Source organism: Brassica rapa, chromosome A06 (assembly GCF_000309985.2).
Source record: "Brassica rapa cultivar Chiifu-401-42 chromosome A06, CAAS_Brap_v3.01, whole genome shotgun sequence".
NCBI lineage: Eukaryota > Viridiplantae > Streptophyta > Magnoliopsida > Brassicales > Brassicaceae > Brassica > Brassica rapa.
Genome location: NC_024800.2, coordinates 7,340,248 through 7,353,685, shown reverse-complemented (window position 1 = coordinate 7,353,685; position 13,438 = coordinate 7,340,248). Strand labels below are relative to the sequence as shown.

The window sequence follows — 13,438 nt, the reverse complement described above, 5'->3', positions numbered from 1 at the left end:
ATTTAGATTTGGGCATTAAACTAATTAGAGAAAGTGTTGGTAAAGACATGCTGGAAATTATTACTATTATTAGAAATTTCAAAGTACATAATGATAATAATAATAATAATTAATAACCAAACAAATTTTCAACATATAAAAAACCTACATAATAATGAATAAAGAAAAAATGCAATATAGTAGTAGATCAGAAGAAGATTGTTGCCAATGCCATGAAAGCTGATGCGAAGCTAGCTCCGGCGAAGTTGATGGCAGGAGCCGAGTTTGTTGGTTTATCCGTTGAAGAAGATGAAGCTCCGGTGGAACCGCTTCCTGTTCATGTATTAAAAAAAAACAAAGATAAATATATACTCCACCACGTACAACTGTTATTATAAGATTATGTAATCATACCAGTGGAAGATGCCGGAGGAGTTGTGGTAGTTCCCGTCGAAGGTGTAGTGGTGCCTTAGTAAAATTAAAAAAAAAATTAAAAATAATAAAGATAAGGAACAAAAACGTGCGTGCATCAAGCTAAAACCTACTGTAAACGGCGTCGTATTAAGTGGCTTACCATTGCTGGATTTGCATAGCGAGATGTCAGCCTTGGCGCCACAAGCTTTAGGGAGAACAAGAGCGTTTTCTTTAGTGAGGTTAAGCGATTTGAGCATGTCGACATTGTTGAAGACGGAGCAAAGACACGTGGCGTCTTTCTCGACGATCTCCTTCATCGGCAGGCAACACGACGCGGGCGGTGGAGGAGTCACCGAGTGAAGATAAGGCTGACATGGCATCAGTTTCTGTATACACGGCATTGAGTGAGCATCTCCTCCTCCTCCTCCGCCTCCACCCATTGCCGGTGTAGGCTCAGCCTTAGATGACGAGACGGAGAACAATACAAAAACGACGGCGACGGCGAATCTAACGACCTCCATTTTCAAAAAAGCAAAGAGCTTAATATTTCAAACAAACGGTTATTATGTTGTCTTCCTTTGAAAGTTGTGTGGATTGATGTAATACATCTTCACGTGTCTTATATAGTACACACACGTTGGTTATAGTTTTGTTTGTTTTGCAATCTAATCGAGTTTCTCCCTGGTTTTTCGAGAAACAGTAACAAAATCTGTTCTGATCCGGTTCTTATGCAATGGATCGAAGACTAAGCTCTGGATTGTCTGACGTTAATTAGTTAAATCCTAATTTCAATCTAATTATAAGAGTTCACAGAAAAGATTGCTATTACATGAACAGAACAGAGCATGAACATACGGTTTGTTGTAGTTTTCAACCATGTTCACTGGGCATGGGCATCCGGGTCCTAGATATTTGGATTCATATAGGCACTTATAATTTTTCGGGTCGGTTCTAAGTCGGATTTTGTCGGATCCAGATCGATTCAAGTCTAAAATTTCAATATACGTAAAATATCCGTAATTATCGGGTATATTTTAAATTCGGGTCGGTTTGGGTATTTAGGACCCGAAAATCCGAAAACTCGAAAATTAACTGTAAACTTTAAAAATATCTGAAGAACCGCAAAAATACCTGAAAATTTATCCAAAATCAAACCCAAAACCCAAAAGATACCAAAATACCTGAATTATATTTTTTGAAAATCTAAAATTTTACCGAAACCTGAAATTATACCAAAAAACCCAAACTAAAACTTAAAAAAATATCTGAAATACCAAAAATGTAACTAATCACCCAAATATACTTAATATATACAATAATTTTTTGTTATTTCGGGTATTCGATGGGGTCTCTAATAGGATTCAGACTCGAACCGAGACCCGCAGCTCCAAAAAAAAAACTCAACATGTACTTTAGCATAGATTCGGATCCGAATCCAAACATATATTTCCGAATCGGTTCCGGTTCAGATCTTTAGTTCCGGAGAAAAGGCCGAGGCCTAATGTTCACGAATCTCACCTAACAATTACAAAACTATCTTTATTTATTTATTTATTTTATTTTGTGCGAGTTTGGAGCTTTTTGCCAGATAAGTTAAAAAAGCTTTTTGGATATGGATTTCCACGTATGAGTCTACGATGTTAACTTATCTGTCGCAAATCACAATGGCGCTTATTATAAAATTATTAGTTAATTAGTTAATTAGTGGAGATTAATCAAACGGATGTTGATATAGACGTTACAGAAACATATGCGTATGAAATTGGTTAGCTGACTTAAATTATTTTACAATCGGTGGAGAAAGGAAAGAGAATCGGAGAACAAAAAAATGGGAGGTGATGGTGGTGGCGTCGTTGGGTTCGTTGGTTTGGATCTCTTCAGCTTCGAATTAGCTTCTTCGCTTCTTAGTTCTGGGTTTAGGGTTCAAGCATTCGAGGTCAGCTTTCTTTTTTTGATCGGCTGGTTTTATGTTAAATCAAGGTTGATCGGGTTTCATAATATTGGTACCAAGCATGTGAAAATTTGTGTGTTCGATCTTTTAAGAATTTTCTTAATTTATCTCAGAGGAATTCAGCTGTTTCTTACACGTTTATTTCTATTCTCACAACACAAAGTGTTTTGAAATGAAATGATTTGATTAAATGTTCAGTGATTGTTGCTTTTGTCTAAAAAGAAACAAACCAGACTTGTTTTCTTCAGCTTTTTTCTTTTTAAATTGAGGAGGAAAGTTAAACGGTTGTGTCTATATTCAACAGATAAGTACAGAGATGGTGGAGAAGTTCACTGAACTGGGAGGATGCAAATGTGACAGTCCTGCAGATGTTGGCAAAGGTACCAGATTGTGTTATAAGTAATTAGAAACAATTAAGATACATGGAAGAAAAGTTTAGTATTAGCCTTTCTGCTGCTGCCTCTCTGTTTACTTTTGATGTGTTATGTTATTTACTCTCCTCTCTATCTCTCTTTTTTTTTTGTCTTTATTACCTCTACGCAGGTGCAGCAGCCGTGGTTGTTTTACTTTCCCACCCTGACCAAATTCAAGATGTTATTTTTGGCGATGAGGGTGTTATTAAAGGTTATTCCCCAAGTTTCTTTACCTCACAGTTTTTGAATTTTATCTCGGGATTGTTGTCTAAGAGACTGTATGCGATTGCGTCATCTCTAGTCAGGTCTACAGAAGGGCACTGTTTTGCTTTTGTCTTCCACAATACCGCCTTTGCACCTCCAGAAGCTAGAGAAACAACTTGCAGGTTGCTACAAATTTGGATACTTTTGAGGCATCGTTTGCATTTCATCTCTGTATTTTGAAGTTTCCACTTTTCAGTCGTGAACTGAAAATGGGGTTTGGTTTCCGATGCAGAGGGTAAAGAGCAGATTTTTGTAGTCGATGCCTATGTTTTAAAAGGAATGTCTGAGCTTCTTGATGGAAAACTAATGGTATAATCTCTCCTCTCTTTCTAAGTCTTTGATGTTGGTGAAGTGTCACTGAGCTAGTTTGATCTCCATTCATTGTTTAAAGTGGCTTGTCATTGTACTTGTAGTAACACGTTTCATTTTAACTTTATAAGATCATAGCATCTGGAAGGTCTGATTCGATCACAAGAGCACAACCCTATCTTACTGGTAAAATGTTAACTCCAGTTTATAGAACATATAGACTTTCTGATAGTTTGTTTTCTTACTAAGACAATTTATTTGTTTCGTGAAGCAATGTGTCAGAAGCTTTACACCTTTGAGGGAGAAATTGGTGCTGGAAGGTATGGAAATTTTGGGGTGATAAATAACCTTCCCGTGTTGGTCAAGTTGCTTACCGAAATATCATGAAACCTATGAACTCTTTGATCATAACATGCTTGAACAAAACCGTTGATGATTCTAACTATTCCTCTGCATTAGAGACAACATTGATCTCGTTGTTTTTTCTGAACCAGTAAAGTTAAAATGGTTAATGAGCTACTTGAGGGCATTCATCTTGTTGCTGCTGTGGAGGCTATATCTTTAGGTTCTCAGGCGGGTGTGCATCCATGGATATTGTATGACATCATTTCCAATGCTGCTGGGAATTCATGGTATGCATTATGCTACAAGGACTTCCCTTTGGTTACGAGTAATACAAAAGTATTCCAGTACCAAAATCAGAAAGATTTTTGATAGGACTGTTATGGAATAATAGGGTTGACTACATTTCATGTAGTAGTAGAACTTTAATATACACTCATTAAAGGGATGGAAAAAGAATAGGCAGAATAGTTTCATTCTGAAAGTTTTGAGAATAGGATAGACTAAAGATTTCCCTGAAGGTTTATGCCATATCAGCATGTCAATATTCCTACAATGGCTGTCAGAGAATTAACTTGTCTTGTGTGCATTTTGTTTTCAGGATTTACAAGAATCATATACCCTTGTTGCTGAAAAGTGATATAGATGGTCACTTCCTCGATGTTCTCTCTCAGAATCTGGTATGATACACCAAATTGAAAGTGACTATATATCTTTCAAATTGATTTAGCAAAGAGAGAAAAACAAAATATAGATCCAGTTAATGAGTCATTTTAAACTCACAGTGATTAAATCTTGATGTTTAGCACATAAATTAATGAAACGCTAACTGATTTTCCAAATGGTTAGGGCATTGTTGAAGATAAAGCCAAATCGCTCCCATTTCCTGTCCCGCTGTTGGCAGTTGCACGTCAACAACTAATCCTCGGTACATATCAATATGATCTTATGTATGGTACAATGATAGTGACCTCTTTCCACTTGTCTAATTTTATGCATAACTTCTCCTTGTCCAGGAATATCTCAAATGCACGGAGATGATACATCTATTTCATTGGCTAAGGTCCCTTATAGAGTTCTTTTCTTCTTTTTCGGAACTTGTGGCAAATTTAAAGGAACGGAAAACTACTGTCATAGACCATGTATTTGATACATGCCTGTCTAATGAAAGGTTTGCGTAATGATTAAACAGATCTGGGAAAAAGTGCTTGGTGTTGGCATACTAGAAGCAGCCAATAAAGAACTTTACAAGCCAGAGGATTTGGCCAAAGAAATTACTACTCAAGCAAAGCCTGTGAAAAGAATTGGTTTCATTGGTCTCGGAGCAATGGGTTTTGGTATGGCAGCGCACCTGTTGAAATCAAACTTTTCTGTCCGTGGTTATGATGTAAGCCTCTGATTAACTCTCCACTGTGAATACTTTATTGAATCTATGGTATTCGTGTTTTGGGTGACTTTTCAAACAATTGTTAACTTATTGATGTATTAGCGTTAGATCATTCAGACTATTATAAATTTAGGAATAGCTGATAGTGGCTTAACTTTAAAAAAGCCTGTGCATCTTGAGTAGAAAAGATGACATTGTTACATGAAATGTTTGATACTGATACTGTATTGCAGGTATACAAGCCAACGCTCGTCAGATTTGAGGGTGTCGGCGGAGTGGCGGCAAATTCTCCAGCTGATGTGACAAAAGGTAGTCCTCAAAATCAAGACAAGTGAAACAGATTACAGTGTAGATGTGTCTTGTAGCTCTCAGAACTTTGAGATGAAAATCCTTCTTTGATCCTGTGAATCCAGTAAATTTTCCCCTGATATATGTTTTTATTTGTATCTGCTTCTACAGATGTTGATGTTCTTGTAATTATGGTAACAAACGAGGTTCAGGCCGAGGATGTCTTGTATGGGCATCTTGGAGCAGTTGAAGGTATACATCTCTGTTATCCTAGCTTTTAGCTTAGAGCTGATTTTCCTAAGTTTTTCTTTAACAATATTTCAGCTATTCCGTCTGGAACAACTGTTGTACTTGCGTCAACAGTCTCTCCCGCATTTGTTAGTCAGCTTGAAAGGCGTCTAGAAAGTAAGTTCCACTCTGAGCTGATCTTGATGGTCAGATGATCCCCTGATCAAATTGTTACTTCCATCATGATATTTTACTGTCACTTGATTGAGTTCTATATTTTACTTGGTAATCTTTTAGATGAGGGTAAGGACCTAAAGCTGGTGGATGCTCCTGTTTCTGGTGGTGTTAAGAGGGCTGCCATGGGAGAACTTACGGTATGAAGTCTAGATACCTATATACAATGTCTAATGAAGCTGAAGTTATATGTTTTTTTCCTCAGATAATGGCTTCAGGTACCGAAGAAGCACTCAAGTCTGCGGGGATGGTGTTGTCAGGTGACGATTTCATTTTCACTTTTCTCGTGAATTATTTTCTTGTTCACATCAGTAACCTGGACGTGCCTGATTATTATTGATTTTGTGCAGCATTAAGTGAGAAGCTTTATGTGATTAGAGGAGGTTGCGGTGCAGGAAGGTAATTTGTTATGCTCTTTTTTATCGCCATCACGATCCTTTCTATACTGACATAGACATCATTTCACTTTCTTTGTTACGTGGTTACTTGATGTTCCATAGTGGTGTTAAAATGGTCAATCAATTGCTTGCGGGAGTTCATATTGCATCAGCTGCCGAAGCAATGGCATTTGGAGCTCGGTTAGGTCTGAATACTCGAAAGCTATTCAATGTTATTTCCAACTGCGGTGGAACATCTTGGTATGTTTTACTTAGATTTTGTGGAATAAGTTTTTCTTTTCTCATCTCTGGAAGAGTATGTGGTACCATAAACGGCAATAGCATTTCTGATGTGCACCACTCTGATGCACTGCATAATCTCAGATAATAGTTTGTCCTCTTTATTTTTTTTTCTGTAGTAGCTGTATCATTACTTGTCCTAGTCTCCCAAAGGATGATATTGCCAAACAGGCTCCAGTTTGCTATATTTTGTTATTTCGGAGCCTCTAAAAGCTTAAAGTTATTAAAAACAATTGTAGGATTAACAATCTTAAGCCCAAAGTATTGTCTTTCTGAAACCCTAGATTTTGCTTGATATTTATCTTTACAAGTTTATGAAATAACGTTTGTGTTGGCCTGCTATTTGATAAATTGAATGGCTTCTATTCTTGCAGGATGTTTGAGAATCGCGTTCCACACATGCTGGATAATGATTATACACCATACTCTGCTCTTGATATTTTTGTTAAGGATTTGGTAAGTTTAGCAACTGTAGTCAATTTTGTAAACTTGCTCTTTTGTTTTATATTAAATTTAGCAAGAGTTTTGACTGTAGGGAATTGTTACCCGAGACGGTTCATCTCGTAAAGTTCCACTCCATATATCGACGGTGGCACATCAGCTATTCTTAGCCGGTAGACTAATCTTTTTACTTTTCTCAATTCATCTGGAACGTGCATTATTTCGGTCCTACCATTTCAACAATATGGTTTCATGTGTTTCAAATTTCTTGAAAAATATATTGGCAGTGCTTCTTTTTTAATGTTTTGGAGAAGGAGATAAATAGTTTTACTTTTAGTTAGCTATACTAATACTACTATAGTTCCTTTTTCTTTTGTGCCCCGTATACTTAAAGAAATTTTCATTTGCAGGCTCCGCTGCGGGCTGGGGACGGATAGATGATGCTGGAGTGGTCAAGGTATAATTGTCATAAATGCACTGATTTGTAGCGCCAAGCTTATAGTGATTGAGTTTGAGACAGTTTTTGCCTGTTTGTATCTGTCTTTTAAAAGAAATCCTATTTCTATTTGAGAGGACAAGGGAAAAAGTTTACTAGTAAAGCAAATACATACAATTTATTGAGATGACATGCTGTTAATGAATAGTAGAAGCTGAAACATTTTGCATTAATCTTATAGCATATGAACTATTGGACTCAAGATCTACATACAGTATTTGCTGATTATCCTTCTTAACCATAGATGGTAGAGTGAAGCTATAACAGTATTAAGATTTCTGTTCTGCTTGGGTTTGATTTTATTTATAGGTATATGAAACCCTTGGAGGGGTTAAAGTAGAAGGGAGGCTTCCTGTTCTGAAGAAACAAGAAGTATTAAAATCTCTTCCATCTGAATGGCCTTTCGACCCCACAGAGGACATACATAGATTAAATATGGGAAAGTCAAAGACGTTGGTTGTTCTAGATGATGATCCAACTGGGACACAAACTGTTCATGACGTAGAGGTTTTAACAGAATGGTTAGTTTTGCATGCTTTCTCTATAAAGACTGAAGTTATCTTGCTATTACAAAATTTATCATGAATCTGACTAATTGAGTTGACAAGTTGCTAGCTTAGGAAACAATGCCAGAATTTGATATTTGGTTATTGCTTTCACCTACATTTTGACAGGAGTGTTGAGTCTATTTCTGAGCAGTTCAGAAAGAAGCCGGCGTGCTTCTTCATATTGACAAATTCGAGGTCATTGAGCTCTGAGAAGGTCAAGGCATTCCTATGTTGTGCACTTTACTTATTGAAGAGTTCTAAACTCCTGGAACAATGAAAAGCTGATGCTACCTCAGCTTTTAGCAATTTAAAGCTCTAACTGCATATTTCTTAAACAGGCTAGTGCACTGATCAAAGATATCTGTACCAACCTATGTGCTGCATCAAAAGAATCTGGCAATGCTGACTACACAATTGTTCTGCGTGGTGATTCAACATTGCGTGGTCATTTTCCTCAGGCAAGTTTGGTGCTCCAAGAATGAAATGGCAGACCATCATATCACTGTTGGATTTGAGATTAAAATTATGAACCATGCAGGAAGCAGATGCTGCTGTCTCTATACTTGGGGAAATGGACGCATGGATTATTTGCCCCTTCTTCCTTCAAGGAGGACGGTATACTATCGATGATGTGCATTATGTTGCAGATTCTGATAGGTATATCTTTGTGAACAAAGAGTGTGTGTGTTTTAACTTCCTGAATCAGAGAAAAGTTCCCTTCATAGCATGAAGTTTGATAGTCGTCAGCTCTTCTTCATGTCTTGCAGACTAGTTCCTGCAGGAGAGACAGAGTTTGCCAAAGACGCATCCTTTGGATATAAATCCTCAAATCTCCGTGAGGTCTGAATTCTTCCAACAGCAGAATCATCTAATCTAATTTGACCTCAACGAAATAGTAGTAACGAACAAATTTATGATTCCAGTGGGTTGAGGAAAAAACAGCTGGCACCATTCCTGCTAACAGCGTTGAGTCGATATCAATCCAACTTCTAAGAACAGGTGGCCCTGATGCAGTGTGTGAGTTCTTATGCAGTTTAAAGAAGGTAATATTTCCAGCATATGTTGCTACGGCTTTCAGGGAACTTTTCTGGTCTTTAGAACTGGTGGAACCAGTAACTCCAGGTTTGATATAAAGTGAAACTTTATTTCCATTTCAGGGATCTGCATGTATTGTCAATGCAGCTAGTGATAGAGACATGGCTGTATTTGCAGCGGGTATGATTCAGGTAAGCCGGCCTATTATTCTTTCAGTTTTTATTTACTGTTCCTTATTGATCCATTAGAGTATGCATTTTTGTTTTTATCTTATATTTTTGGTCCTTTAGCTTGATCAAACATTATCTTTGGCAGGCAGAACAGAAAGGGAAATCTTTCTTATGCCGTACTGCTGCTAGCTTTGTGTCTGCTCGAATAGGGATTATTCCAAAAGATCTTGTGTTGCCGAAAGATTTTGCTTCTAACAAAGAAAGTAGTGGTGCGCTAATAGTTGTGGGTTCCTATGTCCCAAAAACAACAAAGCAGGTTAACTTTCGTTACTAACTCTGATTTCTCTGTTGCGGTAAATGGAATAGTTAAAAGAGTCATGAGTCATTTTCTTTAAACCAACAGGTTGAGGAACTTCAGTCACAACATAAGCAGAAGTTAAGGAGCATTGAGGTAAAAACAAGTAGATATGGCTAACAAGGATAGTTGTTATGGTAGCTAAGTTCTAGATGTGATCAACAGATCTCTGTAGAGAAAGTTGCTCTTAAGTCCTCCGAAGAGAGAGTTGCGGAGATCACTAGAGCGGTTGAGATGGCTGATTCTTTCCTTCGTGCTGGCAGAGAGACTCTAATTATGAGCAGTCGCGAGCTCATCACTGGGAAAAGTTGTTTCTCCATTCCTACTCTTTATACATTTTTATTACTGAGTAATAAAGTCATGATGACCAAGGAATAACATCATTAACGGGTCTGCTATCTATTTTGACAGCATCTTCGGAGAGTCTTGATATTAATAGCAAAGTGAGCTCCGCTCTGGTTGAAGTAGTGAGCCAGATAACTACTAGACCCCGTTATATTCTTGCTAAGGTACTTTTGCATACACTTATTACTTCTCTGTTCAGCTTACCATATCATAAACTTACTGGCACAATCTGTCAATGTACAATACAGTCAATGATTGCAACTGTTTTATAGTTTGTTGTATTTTGACACTGTAACATATCCTTGTTTTAGGGTGGGATTACGTCATCAGACACAGCTACAAAAGCACTTAAAGCAAGACGCGCACTTGTGATTGGTCAAGCCCTTGCTGGTGTTCCAGTATGGAAGTTAGGTCCAGAAAGTAGACATCCCGGAGTTCCCTACATTGTTTTCCCGGGTAAACCTTAGTTTGTAAAAAACATATTCAACTGAAGAAAATAGGTATCCTTAAATGAAAAGAAAAATGTATGTGAACATGTAACAGGTAATGTTGGTAGCAGCACAGCTCTTGCAGAAGTTGTGAAGTCATGGTCAGTTGTAGCTGGGCGATCAACAAAAGAGCTGCTTCTTGTGAGTATCTCTATTATTCTATGGCCTCAATTTCTCTCTTTCATCTATTGATATTGTGTTTTTATGTGAAACAGAACGCCGAAAATGGTGGATATGCGATTGGAGCATTTAATGTGTATAACCTTGAAGGAATAGAAGCTGTTGTAGAAGCTGCAGAGGAAGAAAACAGTCCTGCCATTTTGCAGGTTAGTGTTGTGATCAAAAAGTCAATTTCGGATACGTCAAAGGGTTTCATATGAGAGACGTCAGCCACTGATAGAAACCAAAGCATAACACTCTGTTCTCAGTTGTTCAAAAATGCATGACAGAAAAAAACTGAAAGCTGATTTTTTCCCTGTTCTTATGGCGCTATGCTTTTAGGTCCATCCAGGTGCGTTCAAGCAAGGAGGTATTCCATTAGTATCATGTTGCATCTCCGCAGCTGAACAAGCCAGGGTAAGTAACTTTGATTATGCATTATATTTATATCTTATTTGTAAGTCATGTATCTTGAGTTTGCTTTGCTATCACGAATGAAACAAAAAGCTACTAACTCGGCAACCGGAAAAAAGAAGAAGCCAGATTGTCTGGAATAAATACTAAAATTTTGTTACTAATAGGCATAATGTGGCAGGTTCCTATATCAGTGCATTTTGACCATGGAACAACAAAACATGAGCTATTAGAAGCTCTTGAACTCGTAAGTTTGAGATATATGTCGCCTACATTCAAAACATTTGTATCTTGTACTTGTTTTATGTTGAAAACTTCGTACCAATTGTTCTGGTGCAGGGATTTGATTCAGTGATGGTAGATGGTTCTCATCTTTCCTTCACGGAAAATGTAGCCTACACGAAATTAATAACAGAGTTGGCACGTTCAAAAAACATTATGGTGGAAGCTGAATTAGGTAGACTCTCAGGTACCGAGGATGGCTTGACCGTTGAAGATTATGAGGCAAAGCTCACCAACGTTCATCAGGTCTTTGTTGTTTTCAAGCACCTCTCACATTGTGTTCCAAAAAAAAAAACACCTCTCACATTTTACTATTCAGGTCTTCTAAAACAAACATCAATGAGTTTTTTTCAGGCTCAGGAGTTTATGGAGACTGGTATAGATGCTCTGGCTGTGTGTATAGGAAATGTACATGGAAAATACCCTGAGTCCGGCCCAAACCTCAAGCTTGACTTACTTAAGGTCAAGCATACTCTTGTGCTGAATGCAGTTTACTGAGTTTGCTTCACTCTTATTCTAAATGATTTTTCATGTGTATAGGAACTTCACAATTTAAGTTCGAAGAAAGGCGTCGTTCTTGTTCTTCATGGAGCTTCTGGTTTGCCTGAGAAACTTATCAAGGTATCTAGAGCTTTATCAAGATTTTGTTATGGCTTTAACTCTTTATGGGTAATGAATTGTTGGTCTCATGTTGTCGTCAGGACTGCATTGAGAATGGAGTGAGGAAGTTCAACGTGAACACAGAAGTAAGAAAGGCGTACATGGATGCTCTTACCTCCGAGAAAAAGACCGACCTTGTTGACCTCATGTCGGCAACAAAAACAGCCATGAAAGCTGTGATCGGTGACAAGATTCGTCTCTTTGGCTCTGCCGGAAAAGCTTAATTTGTTAATGAACAATGCACAGTGAGAGTATGTTTACAGTTGTAAATCATATCCACACATCCAAATAACCATTGTATGCAATGTACAATTGTTGAAAAATAAAGAAAACTTTTTTTAAAGAAATTCGAATTTCTTAAATGGGAAGCCACTTTCTTTTTTGGATAAATTTACTAATTATACATGGCTGTTATCTCTAGACATTATAAACCTCGCAATCTTCGCCGTTTTATCTTCTCGTTCCCCAATCTACAATCCCTAACTCTCACACACATTCTTCATTGGGAATCTACTTCCTTCTTTTTAGAAAAAGCTCAAAGTGTATATCTTTATGAGTTTCTTCGTTCTTAGCTATTGATGTCTACTACTACCTCTACGTAATGGGTTTTGCTTCATTTCTCAATCTTTCGAGTAAAGTCGATGGCTTTGGATGTGGGCTCTTCGTTTTTTGCAGTTTCTCTCAGATTCTCAATCTCTTCTTTCTCGTTTGCTTGCTTGCTTTGTCACTCAAGTTTCTGCTCTTCAAGTGTCCTTCCTCGTTTCTACAGTCTCTAGAGAAGATATATCGAGTCTCTCCGAAGATTGAGTGTTGCAGTTCCTTCGATCAAGACAACAGCAAAGATGGGTTTGTATCCAAATCTTGTTTGGTTGATGAGCTGGATCAGAAGAAAGCTATCATCTTACACTGGAACCCTGATTCTGCTGATGAATTGAAGAAGAGCTGTGAGAACTGTGATAAACTTCTTCTAAGCGACGAGCTTAATCTCAGAACGAACAGAGACACTGCTCCAGCGTCATCGGAGACAGAGGAAAGCGAGGACGAGGAGGAGTCACGTGAAGATCAGGTGTTCGACGTTATTACTCTGAGAAAAATGGTGAAGAGAGAAAAGAAACGCGGAGATGGTTTGAAGATGGAGCTGGAGAAGGAGAGAAGAGCGGCGGAAACAGCTGCTGGAGAAGCCATGGCTATGCTTCTGAAGCTACGGATGGAGAAGAGCGCGGTGGAGATGGAGGCGAATCAGTACAAGAGAGTCGCGGAACAGAAGCAAGTCTATGACCAAGAAGTGATTCAATCGTTACAGTGGATGTTGATGAAGCTCGATGACGGAGATAATAATAAGATTCAAGACTAAAAAAACTCTTTGATCGTCCTCTTTGTATGCATATAAATAAACAAAAAATTTAGACATGTATTTTTGATTAACACAGTTGAAAGTTTGAAACTGAACTGAATTTATCTTACGTGGCAATTTTAGACAAGTATGTTTACGTGGCGTGTTACTATTGGATGTATGATATATTCGACGTGGCAATTTTTGGACTCTGTGAATTACGTAA

The 13,438-nt window shown here is 37.8% G+C and overlaps 3 protein-coding genes across 3 annotated transcripts; 2 read left to right on the top strand and 1 right to left on the bottom strand.

Annotated features, from left to right (window-relative positions):
* Positions 1 to 42: 42 nt before the first annotated feature.
* On the bottom strand, positions 43 to 1,209 carry LOC103872591 (protein YLS3). The gene is made up of 3 exons (XM_009151024.3): positions 554 to 1,209; positions 394 to 447; positions 43 to 312 (listed from the first exon to the last, which is right to left on the bottom strand). Exons 1-3 carry the CDS (start codon positions 912 to 914, stop codon positions 188 to 190), a joined length of 540 nt encoding a protein of 179 aa, XP_009149272.1. The 5' UTR covers positions 915 to 1,209; the 3' UTR covers positions 43 to 187.
* An 851-nt stretch (positions 1,210 to 2,060) lies between these two features.
* LOC103872590 lies at positions 2,061 to 12,241 on the top strand. The gene is made up of 42 exons (XM_009151023.3): positions 2,061 to 2,329; positions 2,649 to 2,724; positions 2,888 to 2,968; positions 3,063 to 3,143; positions 3,254 to 3,330; positions 3,462 to 3,516; positions 3,602 to 3,650; positions 3,825 to 3,962; positions 4,274 to 4,352; positions 4,522 to 4,600; positions 4,689 to 4,735; positions 4,865 to 5,059; positions 5,293 to 5,368; positions 5,519 to 5,599; positions 5,672 to 5,752; positions 5,873 to 5,949; positions 6,015 to 6,069; positions 6,160 to 6,208; positions 6,310 to 6,447; positions 6,861 to 6,942; positions 7,022 to 7,100; positions 7,338 to 7,384; positions 7,733 to 7,944; positions 8,098 to 8,185; positions 8,310 to 8,429; positions 8,510 to 8,628; positions 8,739 to 8,811; positions 8,895 to 9,014; positions 9,129 to 9,197; positions 9,322 to 9,492; positions 9,580 to 9,627; positions 9,697 to 9,838; positions 9,943 to 10,040; positions 10,188 to 10,332; positions 10,420 to 10,505; positions 10,580 to 10,690; positions 10,866 to 10,940; positions 11,119 to 11,184; positions 11,277 to 11,465; positions 11,574 to 11,681; positions 11,760 to 11,840; positions 11,921 to 12,241. The coding sequence occupies exons 1-42, from the start codon at positions 2,222 to 2,224 to the stop codon at positions 12,101 to 12,103; spliced, it is 4,134 nt and encodes a 1,377-aa protein (XP_009149271.1). The 5' UTR covers positions 2,061 to 2,221; the 3' UTR covers positions 12,104 to 12,241.
* Positions 12,239 to 13,360, top strand: LOC103872589 (protein FLOURY 1-like). The gene has a single exon (XM_009151022.3). It carries the CDS (start codon positions 12,481 to 12,483, stop codon positions 13,231 to 13,233), a length of 753 nt encoding a protein of 250 aa, XP_009149270.1. The 5' UTR covers positions 12,239 to 12,480; the 3' UTR covers positions 13,234 to 13,360.
* The last annotated feature ends 78 nt before the right edge of the window (positions 13,361 to 13,438 follow it).